Source organism: Lactuca virosa, chromosome 8 (genome assembly GCF_052849685.1).
Source record: "Lactuca virosa cultivar CGN04683 chromosome 8, Lactuca_virosa_CGN04683_v6, whole genome shotgun sequence".
Lineage (NCBI taxonomy): Eukaryota > Viridiplantae > Streptophyta > Magnoliopsida > Asterales > Asteraceae > Lactuca > Lactuca virosa.
In genome coordinates this window covers 46,735,889-46,758,082 of record NC_136433.1, presented here as the reverse complement: position 1 = coordinate 46,758,082, position 22,194 = coordinate 46,735,889, and the positions used below count along the sequence as shown (strand labels likewise).

The 22,194-nt window shown below is 38.6% G+C and overlaps 1 protein-coding gene and 1 long non-coding RNA gene across 2 annotated transcripts; one reads left to right on the top strand and one right to left on the bottom strand.

Moving 5' to 3' along the window:
• Positions 1-3,158: 3,158 nt before the first annotated feature.
• LOC145129624 (protein PSK SIMULATOR 2-like) lies at positions 3,159-7,338 on the top strand. Its single transcript, XM_079064395.1, has 11 exons — positions 3,159-3,883; positions 4,370-4,683; positions 4,785-4,877; positions 4,959-5,049; positions 5,446-5,539; positions 5,677-5,844; positions 5,940-6,049; positions 6,152-6,268; positions 6,361-6,437; positions 6,531-6,575; positions 6,663-7,338. Exons 1-11 carry the CDS (start codon positions 3,581-3,583, stop codon positions 7,138-7,140), a joined length of 1,890 nt encoding a protein of 629 aa, XP_078920521.1. The 5' UTR covers positions 3,159-3,580; the 3' UTR covers positions 7,141-7,338.
• A 479-nt stretch (positions 7,339-7,817) lies between these two features.
• LOC145134408 (uncharacterized) lies at positions 7,818-8,846 on the bottom strand. Its single transcript, XR_013719133.1, has 2 exons — positions 8,631-8,846; positions 7,818-7,988 (listed from the first exon to the last, which is right to left on the bottom strand). It is a non-coding gene; the product is annotated as an uncharacterized LOC145134408 (long non-coding RNA).
• Positions 8,847-22,194: the final 13,348 nt, after the last annotated feature.

The following is a 22,194-nucleotide window of genomic DNA, read 5'->3' as shown; positions in this document are numbered from 1 at the left end:
TGAATCTATTGACCCCTTTTATTTCTTGCACAGGAAACGTGGAAGGTTGAGTTGCAGATTTTGAATGTAAGGTTAGAAGAAGAGACGGATAAGAGAGGTGTGGAGAGGAACCATCTCTGGGTTGTTGGAATGCTTGACCTTATGGTAGAAGACGATACATGGAAGAGAGGTGGGGAGAGGAACTCATCTTTGATTTCAAAAAAAGACCTACTATAACTTCCCTTCGTCTGAATCCTTTGTTAGACTGCCGAGGAGCATAGAAAATCACCCAAAAACTACCACCGACACCACCATAAAATCACCCAGAAAACTTTCATCGATCATCAATTAGGGTTGAAGATATTTTGAGAATGTTTTCGAGAACGGATCTGACGGACGGACCAAGGGCGTTGACGTAACTGTTCCTTATGAGGAGCCTGTACACGGAAACGAAACAGACGTGGTGGTGGGCCGGTGGCGGTGGAGGAGTCGGGGTCGGCCATGGAGACAGCATTGGTGGTGGTAGCTGATCGTGCATACGAGAAGATGAAGTATGAGGAATGGGTAGGGATGAGATAGAGTAGGTGGACCTATTTAATTAGTTAAGAATATAAATATAAATAACTAATAAAAGACAAAATTGCAAAAATGGTCCATGTGGTATGCATTTTTTTGGGATTTTAGTCCAAACCATGGCTTTTTTGGATTGGTGGTCCTTTTAAGCTAGTTTACATGCAGTTTTGGTCCCTGTCCAAACTAAAAAGACCATTATACCCTTAATGAATTTATTTTTCATTTTTCTTTCACTTTTTAAAATTATTATTATTATTAAATATAAAACCGGGTCCACCTCTCTCTCTCTCTCTCTCTCTCTCCACCATCAACATCCTTTTCCTTCAAAAGAAAAACCCGAAACTTCAAAATCGATTCAATGGTTAACCATAATTTACAATCTCTACCACCACTCCATCTACCTTGAAGATCAAATATCAGTTTAGAGGGATAAGATGAAAATCTGGTGTTTCTAGTATAATGGCGAAAGATGTGCAAACGAGAATGATGAAAGAGGATACAAATCCTTGGTCACCTGCATTTCCATTACTGAAGGGCGTTGTTATCGGATTTAACAATCGAGTTAGGGTTTCTTGAACTAGAAAATAGAACTCGGGGTTTCCTCAACCGCAAATAACAGATAGTAAAAGTGTATTGCAACCTGCAACCAAATCAAAATTAAAAATTGTAGCCTGGCCGTCTCAACCTCTTTTCTCGATGAAAGTTGCGTTGGACTTCACTATGGAGGAGAATGATAAGAAATTGAAAATATCCTGCAAGATCTAGGGCTCGAAAGCAAGTCAATTTCTGTTACTATATTGTTCATACGGTGATTAGAGAACCAAAATTAACCATGAGGGATCTATGGAGGGAGTTGTGAGTTTTCAGTGATGGTGGTGAAGGTGGCGGTGGTGTTTGTGTGTATGTGTGTGTGGTTAGAAAGAAGATGAACCAAAAATCCAAACACACTTGTGTTTGTTCTTAAGACCCACTGTGAAGAAATCTATGGTTAGAGAGAGAGAGAGAGAGAAGTTGATAGTCGATCGTTGTTTGTTCTTTTTGCAGGTTCTATGTAAGATTTGCGATGGAGACTTGACAGATGAACTCAAATGTGAAACAATCACTTCCTTCAATGATTTTGCAAGCTCTATGTAAGATTTGCAATTTTAGAAGTTTTAAGCTTGAATTCCCAGCAACAGTTCTTCTTTCTGTCTTAATCATATGGGTTACAGTCTTCGAGAGAGGGAGGCTAGATGCATAGATCGAAGAATGATCCCAAATTGTTTGGTCTTGAGGTGTATTGTGAATAGAGAAAGAAAAACCGAAAATTGTGTGTGGGTTTTTTCTTCATCTGGGTTTCGAGTTGCAGGTATTCCGATTCCATTTCTGACAAGAATAGTTTTTGATGAAGAAGTGTGAAGAAGATGAAGATAGGTCCTGCAAATGATTTGTAAGAGAGAGAGAGAGAGAGAGAGAGAGAGGCGGGTCCCATAATTTTTATTAATAAAACTTTAAATTAAATAGTAAAAACCATAAAAAAAAATGTATCAGAAGGGCATTTTAGTCTTTTCAGTTTTCTGAGGGACCAAAAACGCAACGAAACTAGTTCATAAGGACCACCAATCCAAAAAAGTCGTGGTTTGGACTAAAACCCCAAAAAAATGCATACCACAAGGACCATTTTTGCAATTTTGTCCTAATAAAATAAATAAATACAAAATGAAAAAGAAAAAGACAGTATAGTCTTTTTATATGTAACAAAACCATAACCTATGGATGGACTGAGTGCAAATAAAAAAGTTAAGGACATGTTATAGGGACGATTCTAATAATTTGTTCTTTAATTTTTTTTGGGATCAATGACTTCATATGTCAAACTTAGATAAGTACTCATTGTGTCGAGCTATAGGAGCGAGCCCTTATAATTGCAGCAACTTGTCATTTGGAAGGAATTAAGGACAGTGAGATTGTATTGGACAAAGTGGTAATCTAAAAATTTCATAATTTCATTAAATTATATTTTTATACATAAAATAAAATGATATATTTTTTCATTTTTTTGTTTGATTCAGTTTTTATAACAAAAAATGCAAATCGAAACTTGAAAATTCAAGTTTTTCAAATACTAAAACCAAACTGTCAGGTGTTACAAAGCAGCTAACCTTCTTTGTTTGATTTTGATTCTTCTTCATGATACTTAGATTAACAAAAAGTAAGATTAAAATCGTTATAGAAAAAGGTAATTTGTCTTTGATTTTATGTATAGAATTTGAGATAAAATCAATAATTCGGGTTTGAAATATGAAATCAGTTTTTCGATTATAACATACCATTGTATACCTAATTTACAGACTATTATTATATACATGATATATCCTCTTTCATACGATGAATACTTAAGATGTAAGAGTAAAAGAAACTCCCTAGTAAATTATTGAAGCAAAGGCTACAAGGTGTAAAAAACCAAATAGAAAAAAAGGTTGTTTCCGAAAATAAAATCTGACAAAAATCAAAGTGTTAGTATTATATATCGGATAATAAATGCTAGTCAAAACTAAAAAAAGAGTAGACGACTTTCATAATTAATTCCACAACTGCATACCTCCCCGGAAGATATCTAGAAACTAGAAAGAGAAATTGAGAAGAAAAATTCTAGAGAGAGAGTAAACTAAAGAAGAGTCAAACCCTTTAATCTTGTGTTCTTATTGCTCTTTTGTCTTTTAAATCATTTTCGTCAATCAAAATCCAAATCTCGAATTTTCAATTCAACCCAAATTCCCCAATTGGCAAAATAAAAAAACCCCATCAATTAGCGTGTTCTTATAATCATATCATAAGCCTTCATAGCAACGAATCATCGTTCCAATATTCTCAACTCTTTATCTGTGTTCTTTCTTCTCCTTTTTGCGGTGATACATAGCTCGCATCTCGTTCATCTACTTCGTCGATTTCTTTGAATTTCGGATGTGGTTGGTTACACTGCGATGTTGAACAATCAAGCGGATTTTTCAGGTAAAACAACGCAGTAGAGTAGTCGGAATTGTGTGAAATGGGAGGGGTTTGTACTGGTGGAACGTTGAAGCGGAGCGTAGCGGCGGAGTATGGCGGTGATAAGGGGATTTTGGGGTTTTCAGGGAAGTTGAAATCGGCGACGAGTTTTAGTCGGCAGACGAAGAAGAATGATTATGATGATTCAGGTTTATATTCTTCTTATTCACATCATGATAATGATGATGATGATGATGATGATGTTTATCATAGGAGGATAACTCCTTATGATTCTGGCGAACTGATGTTCTCCATTTCAAGAGAATTGAAACCATCTACTCCAGCTAGGGTTGGGGCTATCAAGGTCTGTATGTTCAATCTCTCTCTCTCTCTCTCTCTCTCTCTCTCTCTCTCTCTCTCTCACACACACACACACACACACACACACACATATAAGATCATCTGAAATTGGAACTTTAGGATGACTGTTAAATGTTGATTCCTGCAATTGAAATTGAAAAATGAAAAGGGAAATCTAGAATTGAAGATGAATGAAAAAAAATTGGTTTCTAGATTTGAAACAAAACCATATACAAGTTCTCTATAATCTTGTATACATCCAAAAACATATTCATACAACTTCTCCGTAATCTTGTATATATGACATGGTGACATTATTTTTTACAAATTTGGACTCAAAGCTCCATTATAAACTTCTAATGTTGATTATTTGTCTAAAAGTTAAAGATTTAACCAATAATTCATATGATAAAAAAACCATTTTAAGGTGTTTCTTTACAAAAAACAATAATTGTACTAAAGTTGTGTTCTTGATCTTGTATTTTGATAGGCACCTCATGTGAGCACATTTCTTGGAAAAGTGGGTAGTGTAGGTCTTGAAGTGTTGGATACATTAGGAAGTAGTATGATAAATTTGAATGCTAATAGTGGATTTGTATCAAATATGGCTTCAAGAGGAAATAAAGTATCAATCCTTGCATTTGAAGTAGCTAACACCATTGTTAAAGGCTCCAATTTAATGCAATCACTTTCTCAAGAAAACATCAAGACTCTTAAAAAAGAGATTTTGCATTCAGAAGGCGTTCAGCTTTTAGTTTCCACAGATTCAAAGGAGTTGTTACGTATTGCAGCTTCTGACAAGAGGTAATATTTTCATTTTCATCTTCTTCTTCCTTTATTGTCTCATTTAAACCAATTTTTATATTTGTTTTTATAAATTATGATATGGTGTTTTGTTATTGTAGGGAGGAACTTGATGTGTTTTCTAGAGAGGTTGTGAGGTTTGGGGATATGTGTATAGATCCACAATGGCATAATTTGGGTCGGTTTTTTTCGAGGTAAAAATCCGATGTTTATTTTGACATTTTTTTTTATGAAATTGGAACTGGATTTTGACTTTTTGACTGTTGATGAATCAGATTGGATACAGATCTGTTAACAAATCAACAGCTAAGAGAGGAGGCGGAAATTACTATGCAAGACTTGACCAATCTTGCTCAATATACTTCGGTAATTTGCTTATATTTATTCGATATACATTGCAAAATTTACAGGTTTATTCAGTTTACATCACAAAGTTCAAAGCTTTATTCTGTATACATTCACAATGTTAAAAGAATTTTTTGATATACATTACAAAGTTAAAAACTTTATTCGATATGTATCAATAAGTTCAAAGTTTTATTCCATATACATCACAAAGTTCAAAGCTTTAGTATCTTTATTCGATATACATCAAAAAGTTCAAAAGCTTTATTTGATATACATCAAAAAGTTGAAAACTTCAATTATCTGTTATTTCTTTTTCTTATGTTATTAGTTCCATAAGTCCATCTTTAGCTAGAAAAATGATGTAAGTTTTATTCATCAAGTAAAAGATTATATATCTTGTTTTGTTTGTTGTAGGAATTATATCATGAGTATCATGCTTTAGGAAGATTTGAACAAGATTACAGACGTAAGCTTGAGGAAGTTGAAGCCTTCAATCTTCCCCGAAAAGGTTAGACACGTATAATTATAGATAAAAAATAGTAACAATTTTTGTTATTAAGCAAGTTTCTAATTGTCTTTTTGCCTTTTTTTTTTCTCTATTATGGTGTTGATTATTTTAGTTAATATGTCATCTTTAAATTGTAGGAGAGAGTCTCTCAATCTTACATAGTGATGTAAAACATCAAAGAAAACTCGTGAGAAGCTTGAAAAAGAAATCTCTTTGGTCTAAAAGTTTGGAAGAGATTGTGGAGAAGCTTGTAGATGTTGTCACCTACATTCATCAAGCAATTGTGGAAGCTTTTGATGAAAATGGTATCAAAATCTTGTATTAAATATATTTCTTTATATAAAATTCAAAAGTTAGCCCATAAAACCCTTGATTAAACGATGCTATTTATTACTTTTAGATCCAAGTTCAACAATGAATGGCAAAGAGGCCCTGAAAAAGCCTGAAACATTAGGTGTTGCAGGTCTTTCTTTACATTATGCCAACTTAATCACTCAAATGGACAACATTGTAAGCTATTCTCCATTATTGTTCACATTTTTGTAATCATGATTTATTTTAGTTTAATCTTTAAACTAACATTATTGTGATTAATTATGATTATTATTACAGGCATCTCGCCCTATTTCATTACCTCCTAATATTAGGGACAATTTATACAACGGTTTACCAACAAATGTCAAGACAGCTTTAAGATCTCGCTTGCAAGCACTTGACACCAAAGAAGGGGTATTATATATGAAAATTAAAAGCAGATTATCTATATTTGAGTACAAAAACTTTGCATTGGTGATTCTTATAGAGAAAGTGTGTTGTTTCAGATGACAATGCCTCAAATCAAGGCAGAAATGGAAAAAACACTCCAATGGCTGGTTCCAGTAGCTACAGATACCACCAAGTATGTATTTAACAAGATATATAAACACCAATGCTTCAAACAATTCGATTTGTGTTCCTAATACTTTGAAATTGTTCAATTTTGTGTTTATAGAGCGCATCAAGGTTTTGGATGGGTGGGAGAGTGGGCAAACACATGGTAATAAGCTAATCAATTCTTATGCATATCGATTTTGGATGTCTTTCTCTTTCGTATTTGACCTAATTGGACTCGTTTTTTCAACAGCAATGATTTTGGGAAGAAGACAACAGGGAGCAACAATGTTATCCGGCTTCAAACACTTTATCACGCTGATAAACAGAAAATGGATCGATACATACTTGAATTAATCATCTGGCTTCACCGTTTAATAAGCCTTGTGAGATTCAGAGACAAGGTTCCAAAATACGTTCCTGCTCGATCTCCACCTCCACCGAGTAACAATGGCGTTGTCGTAGATCCATCTCGATTGAAAAATACTGGAAAGATTCAACGCATTCAGATCTCATTGGAAGATCGGAATCTTCTGGAGGAGGTGATGAAGCGAAGGATGTTGGTTCCTGGAATCAGCAAAAGTCAGGAATTCGTGATGGTGAAGAAGAACAGATTGAAGGGTTTTGCATCGAGATCGAGTCGAAGCATGGGGAGCTCGCCTAGGAGGGAATTAGGGTACACGAATGCCGATATGTTGGATGTTTTGGATGGATTGGGTACAAGTTTTTGAGCTCTTGGTACATATATATACATTTCAAGGTTAGATGGATGGATTGGGTACAACTTTTTGAGCTGTTGATACAACACATGCTTTGCATCTTAATTATATGTGTATATATCATATAATATAATCTTATATCGTAATACATACATGAGGTGGGTGTACTAAAAATTATATGAGATTATGTTGTGGGTTGATTTTTTTTTATTTGTCACACAAGATTCAATTTGTAACGATATATGATTATAGTATTATTAGGGTCAAACCTTAAAACTCAGTTTATACCAAGAATCATATAAAAAAAGAAGGGGAATGTGTATGAAAGATGGTTAGAAAATGAAGTTCATTTAAGACGAGTGGGTGCGGTCTAGGCCGTGCTTCCCCTGCCACATCATCACACACACCGCCCCCTGGGTGCGGTCCAGGTGCGGTCTCGGCCGCATTGCGGCCTTCCAGGGGTCTACTCCTTTCTCGATTGCGATTGGTTCTTCTCTTTACCGTTTTTAAACGATGATTTTTCAAATATATATATATACCACTACTATAAATATTTTATAAACTGCGACATCCCCATTTTCACGGCCAGAAAAGACCGATATTTTTTTGTTTATGCTTGTTTAAAAATCAGAGTAACATTTTAAATAAAAGTGTTGCGGAATTTGTCCCAAAACAAAATATGATAAAGATTTATCAAAAGCATTCCAAAGAAATGTATTTCATTAAAAGACTCGGGATGTCATGTTCGATACAGATCAAAAGCATAAACAGTACAACATAAGCCTTACTACATTATTTCGTATTTACAGACCTATAATCCCTTATCTCTCATCCAAACATCTATCCTCATGCGCCACTACCTGTAATACAAAAAAACTGAGTGGGTCAGGCTTGGGAGTCTGGTGAGCACATAGGGTTTTCAACCCACAATAAATAAGTTTATTAACTTTATCAAGCCAAACAAACCCGATTACCCATTCCCGTTATCCTCACTTTACGTCCCTAAAACATCTAACTCAAGGGACCTAGTCTAAGGACTTTCATCGGGGCTACAACACATGATTCGGGGATTCCTTAGCAATTCATGTCAAATAAGGCAACCATGTGGGGGATGGAGTACTGTTGGTAAACACACAGTTAAAATAAACACACAGTTCAAATAAATACCTACAGGTTGCGAGCCTGCTAGCGTTCCACTTGACTGTCTAGAATAGTCCGTGGTCGTCATCTATACTCCGCTAGATGACTGGATCATCAATAACATCTATAACGAGGTCTCTCATTATTTTATTTTGTCACACAGCAACTATTACATCTACCCATGTTTTACCCAACACATTTTGTAGATATAAAATACATATACAGTTTAAATCATTTAAAACGAGTATAAAATCGTTCATCCAGCATAGATAGCAAGTATACAGATAATATGCACACGTAGCACGTAATTTATATAAAAGACTTCATATCTATGTGTAAGATGAAAGTAACTATGCACTCACCTGTTAAAAATAGATTACTTATGATTAGGCCAACACTTCTTCTAACACCTTAGCTTTTCCTTCCAAAATTATATCTATATTTCCTTTAACTTTTCTTTTTGATTGAGTGTTATGATATCAACTAAAAGAAGGGGCTATTGATATTTATACTACAAAATAAGCAAGGCTTCCAAAGCTTCCGTCGAAAAAAGAAAAGAAAATAAGCTTAGTCATCCATACACGTATAAACTTCAATTAATAAAATGTGTATGAACATACTTATATATCCAACACTTATTATCCTTATCTTATCCCAAAATTGGAAAATATATGATCAACACGTATCATTCGTATTTAAGAAGTTGACTCGTCCATTTTGTTTTAAGATAAGTTTAAAACATTTATATTTCATTTGTAAGAAATATATATATATATATATATATATATATATATATATATATATATATATATATATATACGTTTTCTTTATATAATCATCATAAATCTTTTTAACTTAAATATCAATGTTTCTTGTTTTTCTTTTATTATTTATTTTATAAATATCATCATATATTTTGTTTTACATATTATAATATTTATAATCGTTAAATAACATTGTAAAATTATAATTGGGAACTATCATCGAAAAATAGGTGTAACACAAAAACATTAACGTTTTACTATTTGGGTTTACCCTTGAATGTATTTAGCCCAAATATATCTTATATAGTTTGACATTTTAGGGTCGTTACAATTTTCATTAAGATCACTAAGGCTAAAATCACTTTATCGTAAATTCACTTTTTACGTCATACAGCGTCGTGCCGATTCTGTCGCGAAACTTCGACATGTCATAACTTCTTTGTTATAACTCGGATTTTGATATTATTTATATATCCGTAATCCTTGTCACGCCCACTACAAGTTTCTTAATAGATATCGGCTTTATCTAATATTTATTTTCGACGCTCATTTTTATTCTTAATTAATTAAATCCTAGTAATTAAGCATAAAACACATAATACACATAATATTCACATAATTCCTTTTCATTTCTTCAAAATGAGTTACAAAGGTTAACCTAGACTACAACGTCAATATCAATGCCTAGCCTAGAAACACGGACGTTACATAAACTAACCAAAAAAACTCATCAACATTTTACCATCTTCAACATTTTACCATCTTCTCTCTTTTCAAACCTACAAAAAGTGTCATCCTCCAGAAATCCAACCAACAAAAAAACACCTACCAGAAAACCCACAACTCCAAGACGTTCACTCGATCAACCAGTTTATTCTCCTCCTTCCTACCACTACGGGGGTATGCTTTTCTATTTTTCACAACATATCCAACAACCACGTCCTACGCTACTATTTCCACAAACACAGCCACAATTTGACCAAGATTTTGATCCTTTTGATTTTGGTTCCCAACCAGAGTTTATTCCAGAAACACAATCACAATCACAAACACCCATTTCTGAATCTGAACCAAAAATTGTTCCACAAACTCAACCCTCTCAACCAGGAAATAAAAGAAAAGAGAAAGTAGAAGTTAAAGCGTGGTCAACCTCAAGAAGAGTTAGTAGTAGCACAATCATGGATTGACGTTTCAGAGGACGCGAAGACGGGAGTAACAAAAAACATGATCGTTTTTGGATGCGCGTTAGATCTCGATTCCATAAAGGAATGAACTTGGAACCATATCGTACTAAACATCAGGTGTACTCAAAATGGGGAAAGATGAACAAAGATGTGATGTTGTTTAACGATTTATATAACAACATGAAACAGCAATGGGAAAGCGGCGAAAGTGGCGAAGTGGTTTTGGAGAAAGCTTTTAACATTTATCAAAAAGAGCAAAAGAAGACTTTCAAGTTTTTTGAAGTTTGGAATCTACTCAAAACCAACAAAAAATGGGAAAACCTGAAAACAAGCGACGAACACATTAATAGCGGATCAAAACGGTCAAGAACTTCCGACTCGGAACACACTTCATCTGATGCTCGTGTTGGTTTTGACCTCAACGAAGATGAGCTCGTTCAAGTGTCACCACCCCCCGACCAATGGGAAGGGACAAACAAAAAACAAAGGCAAGGGCAAAAAGATAGAATGGATAAATTTTTGCAACTTGCTTCGGATAGAAAGAGTCGGAAACAAAAGGACAGCGACCTGCGTCGAATTTGACCGGGGATGCGCTTTAAGTCGTTTTGCAAATGAAGGAAGACGTGAAAAAACGTTACGCTAATCGTGGTTAATTTGTAGTTGTTTTCCAAGTTTTTAATTATTTGATGTGTGTGTGTGTGTTTTTTTTAAGTTGTACGTTTAAGCTTTCTAGTTTTTTAATTTCTAATTTCCTAGGATTTTTTTTAAGTAATGTAATGGTTTTTAATTTTAATTAATGAAATATTTTGTTTTTATTTAAAACTAAAAAATTTATTTATTTAAAAAATAAAAATAATTTAAAGGAGTGTGACACCACTCATTGGGTGTGGTATGAGACCACACTTTTGTGGTAATGGGTGAGGTGACGTCTACGTGTCAGTGTAGTTTAATGAGGGAGCACGGCACCACTCCCTCCAGCCTAATTTACGAGGCAAGTTGGGAACAAGTTTAATGACAATATTGTTTTTAACGAAGTTATGTGTAAACAGCCGAAATGGATTTTGAGCTAGATTGTGACCCGACATGTTTCCATCTTGAATGTGGAGTGGATTATAAAGAGATCGGTGCAAACATGGAAAAATCAAGGACTATAGAATAAGAGAATATTGTGTCTATTCCAACCTAGAAACTCCAAAAAAGATGTTGATTTAAAAATTAAATGTCCAAAAAATAAATATGTAGCACAAAGAAAAAAAATGAAAAATAAAAATAAAATTAACAATTAAACACCCAACATATAGAGATGCAGCACAAAGAAAAAAGTAAAAATGTAATGCTTCTAATAAAGTGTTGTATAACTATGTGCAATAAGGCTTATTAAAGGCATCAAAGTTGAAGTTATAAAAAAAAATACTCAATTTTGGATCAACAAATGGATTAAAAAAAAATGGAAGAAACATAGCATATATGTTGTATTGATAAATAATTAAATAATTTGTATTTTTTATATTTGTAGTTTTATATTTCATTTTATGATTATAATTTTGTTTATCCATTACATAAAATAATCTTATATATATATATATATATATATATATATATATATATATATATATATATAGTTTTATAATTAAATAAACAATAATTTATTTGTTTCAAAATAAATAAAAAAACGTTATTAATAGAATAAAAGTAATTACATATTATATTATTTAAAAATTTGGTTAGAATTGGATTGTGAAAACTAATCATAGTTGGATTGCAGTAACTTCAATTCTGTTTCATCTCATTTCTTCCCACTTTTTAGAAGAAGATGAAGCCATCACATACCCGAAGAAGAAGACGATGCAGGAGAAGAAAAGCAGGAGAGTCAAGTCGCTCCTTTATTATGAGGTGTAACACTCTGTTCCGAATTGACTCCTAGTTTGAGGCGGTGGCTCGAAGGTCGGTCATTATAAGGATTATGGCTCTTGGGAAGGTAAGATCTAGTCCCTTTTGGGTGCGGGTGATGTATTAGAAGTGATCCAGGTGTTTGGTTCGTGTTTCGGAGCCTAGGGGTATTTCGGTAAAATGGCAGTTCGGGTTTTTGTGGAAACGGACTTTTGTTCGGAAGGTATTTAGGAATATATGAGTTGATAGAAGTGTAGGGCTTCTCGTTACCTTTCCGTGGATATGAGGATCGTCGAAAACGGATTTATAACGAAGAAGTTATGGTCTTCGGAAGTTTAGTAGTTTCAGGCTTAGCCGAGTACGCTGGGCGTACACACGGAGTACGTTGGGCGTACTAGTGAAGAAGGCATTACGCTGGGCGTACTGACCAGGAGGATCGCGAATGTTCCCCGGAGTACGCTCGGCGTACCATATGTACGCTGGGCGTACTCTAGTCAGATCAGAACCCTATTTTAGGGTCTTGGATCCTATTTAAACTCCTTATCTCATAACCTAACCCCAATATCTTCAGCCTCTACCCCTCTAAACCCTAGAAATCGTCATATATCATCCATGGTGGCATTTTGATCTTATGGAGTCCATTTTTGGGGTGTTTGTGTTGGATTAGTGTCTAAGTCCATAACTATAATTGATATGTACTTGACCCGACTCGGCATGGTCCATTTGGGTTGCATGGCATCGGAACATTTGGATAGACCGTTTATGAGGAAAAGACATTTTGTGACATATTAATATATTATAAGTTCTAATATATTAATATGAAATCATGTTATTTAATTAGTATTGATCAAGAATTAATTTGGACTTAATTTAGTGATCAAAAAGAGACTAATTAAATATATGGGGATTGATTGTGTAAATCATTCATTCTTATATATGTGGGCTTATGATCCAAGATTCCTTTATGTTGGGTTTAACCCATGTGGTGATCCATGGATACTCCATGGAGGTTAAAACCCATGGAGCATAAGGAATGGGTAAAGTCATGAGTTACATGGTGTAACCCTAATAGCCACACTATATAAGAACCCCTTTAGTTCAAGAAATTTGCACTAGTGATACATATTTTGAGGGCTAGCCGATTTGAACATGTATGTCTTCTTCTCATGGTTATTCCAAGAGTTCATGATGTTGTGTGAACCATTTGAGGTGTCACACTTGGGGCACTAGGCTCTCAAGCTTCATGGAGTCAAGCAACAACAACAAGGTATGTATTCTATCTATTTTATTATCCTAGTATCAATGTTTTGGTATGCTAGTTAGGATAATACCTTGGATAATCATATTTGTATGTATAATAGAGAAAACATAGATCCAAGGTATTTAGGGTTGCATGTACACTTAGGAGTGTTAGAATGCTCAAAACCCATCAGTTTGACCCATTTTCAAGAAGATGAAGTTTGATGCAAAGATAAGAATCAAGGAGGAGCTTATGGATCTGGCTTTTAGGACTCATTCTCAGCTTGATAAAGGTATAAAGCTTTGAACTTGACCATTGAATGCTTAGATCTATTATGTTTACTTTTTGGATCTTTTGGTCCCAATAATGGAGCTTTATGATTCCAAATCCGTTTTTAGGCTTGGGGTTGCCACCCTTGATGCTATTTGAGTCCCTAAGGCAGAAAGTTGCCATCTTGATGGTCTTAATGGGTTCATGCTTGAGTTAGGGTCACTTTTATGGAAGTAGAATGCCATTTTTGGAGTTTGGGTTTGTTTGGGGCATGCAAAGTCACCAAGTCAGTGACTTTATGGGTTTAGACGTTAGGTATAGCTCAGATCTGTGATTTGGACTTGTTGGATAAAGTATTAAGCACTTAATGGATGTTGTGCATGAGCTGTTTGTACGTTGGGCGTACTATGTAGTACGCTGCGCATACAGTCCATTTGCTCAGTACGCTAAGCGTACAGAAGAGGTACGCTGGGCGTACGCTCTCAGGAGGACTTGGGCCTTTGTGGACTTCAGACCTTTAGGCCCTAATGGTTTTGGGCTTGGATTTGCTGATAGTTGGGCCTGAATGCATCTTTGGGCCAATAATGGAATAGGTGGGCCTATTGAGCCTTGTGGCCCAATATAGAAATGAACTTCACATTATGGGCCTCGGTTGGGCCAATTCTTGGACTAGATTGTTGTGGGCCTTCGTGGGCCATTTGGGTCGGGATTATTGACTAAGGAGAATATTGGGTTTTAGTATAAGGTCCACTAGAAAGGTCTGGGCCTAATTTGGAAAATTGGGCCATTGATGGTTTATGGACATTATAATGTTGGGCTTTTGTTTTGGGTTTGGGCCTTAGTTTTGGACCATATTGAGGCAGGGGTAAAATGGTCATCTTACCCCATGCATGGATTAAGGATTATGGTATGGGACCCAATTGCTAATTGGGTATATTGATTGGTAGTGGTAGCTCGGGAGGCTGGCGGGGCAGCAACTAAGGAATTCTTCAGGAAGCTTCTGCATTCGAGGTGAGTCTTCTCACCATACCCATGGGTCTAAGGCACCAAGGTCGGCCCATTATGTTATTAGGGTAAATGTGTTAGTCATTCTGTGATTTGATATGTGATTGTATGTTAATGCATGGAAGACCCCGGGGGGAGCCCGTGGCATTGGATGTAAGACCATGTGGGGTAGCCCATGGCATTCCTAGGTAAAGACCATGTGGGGTAGCCCATGACACAATGGTGTAAGACCCTGGGGGGAGCCCATGGCATCCTTATAGGTTTATTGGTGTTATGTGTAGATATTTCTGTGATATATGATATGTTTATGTGATATGTGTTATGCTAGTTGTCTTTGTGATACTTGCATGGAAGACCCCGGGGGGACCCCGTGGTAATTAGATATAAGACCATGTGGGGTAGCCCATGGCATTCTCAGGTTAAGACCATGTGGGGTAGCCCATGACACAATGGTGTAAGACCCTGGGGGGAGCCCACGACATCCTTACAGGTTTTTGGTATGCATGGCTTATGTGTTATATGTAGCTTTTATAGCTAGCAAGAAATGTGATACATGTAGCTTTTATAGCTAACATGATATGTGTTATGTGGATTGTGGGTGTGGGGTATGCTCTGGGGGACTCACTAAGCTTTGTGCTTACGGTTTACAGTTTTGGTTTTAGGTTTCATCAATTTGGAAATGAAGGGCTCGGATTGATCGCAGTGCACACACCTATGATTTCCGCAATGATTGATTTTGGGATGAACTCTGATAAATGTTTTACTTAATGAGGATTTGACATGTTTGAAATAAATGGTATCAATGTTTTAGCTGTAACAAAAATGAAATTTTTACCCCTGATTTTTGGGTCGTTACAAGTTGGTATCAGAGCCTTGGTTTGAGGGATGCAGACATACTTTCGGGTGTGTCTGAACTCAAACTGAGGATCTGTAAGGTTTTAAAGGAAAATGTTTTCAAGGAAAAGTTTTCTAAGAAACGAAAGGGTGTGGTGCATGCAATCAGCCGAGCTCAAGTAAGTTTCCCCAAAATACCCACATCTGTTATATGTTATGATTTGATTATGAATCTGGATATCGCATGCTAGTTAGGGCTAGGAGAGATGCCTTTATATGCTATATGAGCTTTTAGACTTGCATGCTAGTACTGAGTAGTCAGCAATAGGTTGGCCTGATATGTGGTGCTTGTAGCCATGAGGATATTGGATGTCATGCTGGAATGAGAATGATAATTGGTATTTGTAACTGCAATGTGTATGTTTTGAAAATTGTATACGGTTAGGATCTTATAGCCTTAGAATTATTGACTTGGTCTTATTTCCTGTTCCTCGTCTGGTTGTGGTCCTAGGGTAGAGTCAATTATTCGACAGTCTATTAGATCCTGTTCTGTGTATAATTTGCATGCATAAGGCAGCCGACAGTGAGGATGGATGGATGTGGACAGCGCAAGTCGCGACATGTGGACGGAAAGTTCTATGATAGTTCTTTGGATCGGAGTGCTACTGCACCAATGCTGCTTGCTTTGTGCTTTGTGGAACTCTTGAATGATGGGATTCAGCTACTAAGCGGATATGATGATATCCAAGAGGTGGATGGCTGGCATCATGGGGAGTTGCTCAGCAGTTGATGGCAGGGCGAGGTTGAGAACCTAGGAAAGCCTAGGATATGCTCCAGTGAGTTAGTCGGGGCGCTTCGGTGAGGTTGGGAGCCTAGGGGAAGCCTAGTAGGTGTTTCGGTGGATATTGTGCTTGCTGTTTGGCAGATATTTGGCGCATCAGTGGGATAGGTGACTTAGAGGATCCGGGGTGATTCCGGAGGAAAGTATGGATAGGTGTGGAAGGTAGTATTGGGCCCATACTACTGGAAGCACAGGATCCATACTCGAATCGGGGAAAGTCTTGGAAAATATAAGAAGCCTAGGAAAGAGAAATTTTGATTATGATTGGATCGTGGGGGTAGCTGCTGTGCAGAATGCGGATGAGCACGCAAGGGAAAGGACCAGGGTTTGGTCCCGGCTCCGATGGTGAGCCAGTTAGCAGAAGGACTGCTAGGATTTTGAGTTCGCCTTGGATCTCTTGTATCAGGCGGCGATGATTGATGGTGCGATCGATTACACATTCGGGATTGTAGACCAAGTCTCAAGGATAGTTTGTAGCTCGGTTTAGAGCAGATATTGCTCCAGTTATTGCAGTGTAGTCGTGGCAATTGAGCCGGTGAGTGGGTCAGGGAGCGAGACTCGGGATGATGTGGATTCCAGAGCCCGAGGCGGAAGATTGATTAGGAGTACCTCAATGAGAGAGGTTCAGGTCAGGTGAATTTATTGGAGGGTCTCGGGAGGAGACCCAAGAGTTTGGATCAGCATTTGAGAGGCCAGCAGGGTCGGATCCAGTGCAACGCTTGCAGAAACTGTGCGATGAAGTTTCGTTCCAAGGGTTGAACTGTCATTATGATCGGAAGGAGGTACTACGTTATGTTCTCAGGGTGGTCGGGCTACCACATGAGGAGGTGGTCAGGAACCCTTCATATGTTCGTGGATATGCTATCTTCGGCCATTTCCGGTGGATACCGGGTATTTGTAACGCTTGGGGAATTGTGATGAGTTGGATCTCAGGTTGGTTTTATGCTATTGTCTGGGTTAGCAAGGGTTGGCAGATGCCATTCGGCATGTCAAGGAATCTTTGAGAGATCTTCGGGCGGATGTATCTTGCGAATCGAATTCCGTATGTACCGTGATTGCTCCGAGTCGTTATCGGAATCCGTCCAGCGATCCAGGTTGCTACAGGTGTAGCAGGTTTGGCCACGTCATCAGGGATTGGCCATAGGGAGCAAGCCCATTACTCTTTCGTTGCGTGGACGGCAAGGAGGTCGACTGTCTGACGATCGGGGAGGAGCAGTGGGTGCACCTGCTCCAGTCATTTTCGGGGTTGGTTCAAGGGCTTGAACGAGGGAATTATGACTAGGTTCCAGTAACCTTAGAAATTATGTTTGGAAAGGCTTTTGGGGTTGTCAAAGGAAGAGAGAAGTGGTCGCCGAAGTGTTGTAGGAAGCATCCGACTTTTGGACTCTGAGATCTGAGTGTGATATCAGTTTGAACAGCTAGAGTCATTGGCATTGTTGGGATTCAAGAAGTGTTAGCTGGTTTTCAGGAATCATGTTGTTTTGGAAGGGTAATTCATGGTGTTAAAGCTTTGTTAAGCACTGGCCGTCAGCAGATTGATCATTGGAACGAGAGAGGGTTAGGGAATCCTTCAATTCTCCTATGTTGAGCGGACTTAGTTGAATCTAAGTGGGGGAGATTTATTCAGATATCCAGGATAGAAGCGAGTGTAAGACGAGGATGCGTCTCACATTCCCCTTTGGGGGAGGAAAGTCAGCCTTAGGGGCTGACTGAATATAGGATATCGAGGATGGGAGTTCGGGAAAATCCTAAACATTTGGATCGTGTCGTCTGATGTTATATAGCAGGCTTTGGGGGAGGGAACCAGGTAGAGTCCCAGTCAGTGTTTGAGTTCAGTTGGGAGGATAGACCACGTGGGCGCTCAACGTTGAGATGTGTTTGGATTGATAGATGAGCGATAGGGCTATGGTCAGTGATCATGTGAGGGTGAAAGTGTTGTAAGACTACGGGGGAGCCGTAGCATTCACTAGCAGTCGGATAGTGTGGAAAGTGTTGTAAGACTACGGGGGAGCCGTAGCATTCACTATCGGTCAGATAGTGTGGGAAGTGTTGTAAGACTGCGGGGGAGCCGTAGCATTCACTAGCAGTAGAGAGTGTTGTAAGACTGCGGGGGTGTCGTAGCATTCATGGATTCTTCCAAGTGATTTGGACTAGGGTAGACTAGTTCGCATGGTTGTGGGGGAGCCACAACTTAGTTAGGATCAGAACCAGAGGTGATTGACCGATCAGTTATCCGGGGGCGAGCCCGGATGGTTATGGGAATTTAGGACGGAACTGGTAGAGGCTGTTGAGTTGCAGGATCTTGTGGATAAGTGGTACGTGGCGCAGTAAGGCTACGGCTAGGTAGTCCTGATATTTGATCTCTTGGGAACCTGGTGGTTGGACCGGGTACGAGACTGGTAGTCTCGGGGAAATCGGCTAAGGGTATCTATTCATCAGTACAGTAAGGGATGTCGGAAGTTATGGTGCATTATGGATCTCGAGGTAGTAGCGGGGGTATCGACTCGTTTCGGAAAGGATTCTGAATCGGGGTTCGCACATATTCAATGCAGGGTTTTATTGCAGTGAGATGGGATTTGGGAGCATAAGGATGCCAAGGGCATCAAATGTAGGATACTAGGGTAATGAATGGGTTGGTTCGATGGTAGCTCAAGCCATCACGATGTGACTCGAGTTGGTTCTATCAGTAATGGGACCACGACATGTTGAACCAGGAAAAGACAGGTCAAGGGAGGTCGGGTATGATATAATACCACAATTGTTCTTATAGCGTTCATTTTTGCTTCAGATTCAGTGGCGACGGGTTGCCAGCCTGTCAAGATCGGATGGATCAAGGGATTGAAGGAGTCGAGAGAAGAGGTATCGCTAGGGCAATTATTGTCAGACGAGGTGTCCTTCAGAGGTCATGTGGGACTGTGGAGCGTGTAAATCTGGCACAACAATCGGGAAGGTGTCCGATGTTCCAGATGGTTGGTAGGCAAGTTGGGATCAGGAAGGTCCCGGGTGTTCTCCAGGAAAGCAGCCATGTGGCAGCAAGAGGAGTAGGAGTGACTTCAGTGATTTGGGGTCTGTATGTGGAATTTTTGGATATTCGGTAGTCACAGTTGACCGATGATTTTGTTCTTTAGGAAGCCTCAAGGTATTATGAGTGGGAAGTATTCTATCTAGACTGGTTTTTGTGAAGGCAGTTCGATGATGATTCGATGAAGGCAGTCTGTCAGGGTGACAGACCATCTCGAGACTTCAGATTTCAGATGGGGCAGGTGTGATCAGGTTGCAAGGAATTCGTTCATCTCCGTATTCTGGAACCTTATGAGGATTGGTTTCAGTTGGCTTGGGTAGGCTGTGGTATTCATGCGTTTGTGGCGATGTTGCTCAGGTTGTCTGGTATGTCGGGAATGGTGATGCATGATTTCGGGGACGAAATCTAATTTAAGTGGGGGAGAGTTGTAACACTCTGTTCCGAATTGACTCCTAGTCTGAGGCGGTGGCTCGAAGGTCGGTCATTATAAGTATTATGGCTCTTGGGAAGGTAAGATCTAGCCCCTTTTGGGTGCGGGTGATGTATTAGAAGTGATCCAGGTGTTTGGTTCGTGTTTTGGAGCCTAGGGGTATTTCGGTAAAATGGCAGTTCGGGTTTTTGTGGAAATGGACTTTTGTTCGGAAGGTATTTAGGAAGATATGAGTTGATAGAAGTGTAGGGCTTCTCGTTACCTTTCCGTGGATATAAGGATCGTCGAAAACAGATTTATAACGAAGAAGTTATGGCCTTCGGAAGTTTAGTAGTTTCACGCTTAGCCGAGTACGCTGGGCGTACACAAGGAGTACGTTGGGCGTACTAGTGAAGAAGGCATTACGCTGGCATACTTTTGGAGTACGCTGGGCGTACCATATGTACGCTGGGTGTACTCCAGTCAGATCAGAACCCTATTTTAGGGTCATGGACCCTATTTAAACTCCTTATCACATAACCTAACCCTAATATCTTCAGCCTCCACCCCTCTAAACTCTAGAAATCGTCATATATCATCCATGGTGGCATTTTGAGCTTATCGAGTCCATTTTTGGGGTGTTTGACCCATTTTCAAGAAGATGAAGTTTGATGCAAAGATGAGAATCAAGGAGGAGCTTGTGGATCTGGCTTTTAGGACTCATTCTCAGCTTGATAAAGGTATAAAGCTTTGAACTTGACCATTGAATGCTTGGATCTATTATGTTTAGTTTTTGGATCTTTTGGTCCCAAGAATGGAGCTTTATGGTTCCAAATCCGTTTTTAGGCTTAGGGTTGCCACCCTTGATGCTATTTGAGTCCCTAAGACCAAAAGTTGCCATCTTGATGGTCTTAATGGGTTCATGCTTGAGTTAGGGTCACTTTTATGGAAGTAGAATGACATTTTTGGAGTTTGGGTTTGTTTGGGGCATGCAAAGTCACCAAGTCAGTGACTTTATGGGTTTAGACGTTAGGTATAGCTCAGATCTGTGATTTGGACTTGTTGGATAAAGTATTAAGCACTTAATGGATGTTGTGCATGAGCTGTTTGTATGCTGGGCGTACTATGTAGTACGCTGCGCGTACAGTCCATTTGTGGACTTCGAACCTTTAGGCCCTAATGGTTTTGGGCCTGGATTTGCTGATAGTTGGGCCTGAATGCATCTTTAGGCCAATAATGGAATAGCTGGGCCTATTGGGCCTTGTGGCCCAATATAGAAATGAACTTCGCATTATGGGCCTCGGTTGGGCCAATTCTTGGACTAGATTGTTGTGGGCCTTCGTGGGCCATTTGGGTCGGGATTATTGACTAAGGAGAATATTGGGTTTTAGTATAAGGTCCACTAGAAAGGTCTGGGCCCAATTTGGATAATTGGGCCATTGATGGTTTATGGACATTATAATGTTGGGCTTTTGTTTTGGGTTTGGGCCTTTGTTTTGGACCATATTGGGGCAGGGGTAAAATGGTCATCTTACCCCATGCATGGATTAAGGATTATGGTATGGGACCCAATTGCTAATTGGGTATATTGATTGGTAGTGGTAGCTCGGGAGGCTGGCGGGGCAGCAACTAAGGAATTCTTCAGGAAGCTTCTGCATTCGAGGTGAGTCTTCTCACAATACCCATGGGTCTAAGGCACCAAGGTCGGCCCATTATGTTATTAGGGTAAATGTGTTAGTCATTCTGTGATTTGATATGTGATTGTATGCTAATGCATGGAAGACCCCGGGGGGAGCCCGTGGCATTGGATGTAAGACCATGTGGGGTAGCCCATGGCATTCCTAGGTAAAGACCATGTGGGGTAGCCCATGGCACAATGGTGTAAGACACTGGGGGGAGCCCACGGCATCCTTACAGGTTTATTTGTGTTATGTGTAGATATTTCTGTGATATATGATATGTTTATGTGATATGTGTTATGCTAGTTGTCTTTGTGATACTTGCATGGAAGACCCCGGGGGGAGCCCGTGGCAATTAGATATAAGACCATGTGGGGTAGCCCATGACATTCTCAGGTTAAGACCATGTGGGGTAGCCCATGACACAATGGTGTAAGACCCTGGGGGGAGCCCACGGCATCCTTACAGGTTTTTGGTATGCATGGCTTATGTGTTATATGTAACTTTTATTTCTAGCAGGAAATGTGATACATGTAGCTTTTATAGCTAACAGGATATGTGTTATGTGCATTGTGGGTGTGAGGTATGCTCTGGGGGACTCACTAAGCTTTGTGCTTACGGTTTACAGTTTTGGTTTTAGGTTTCATCAATTTGGAAATGAAGGGCTCGGATTGATCGCAGTGCACACACCTATGATTTCTGCAATGATTGATTTTGGGATGAACTCTGATAAATGTTTTACTTAATGAGGATTTGACATGTTTGAAATAAATGGTATCAATGTTTTA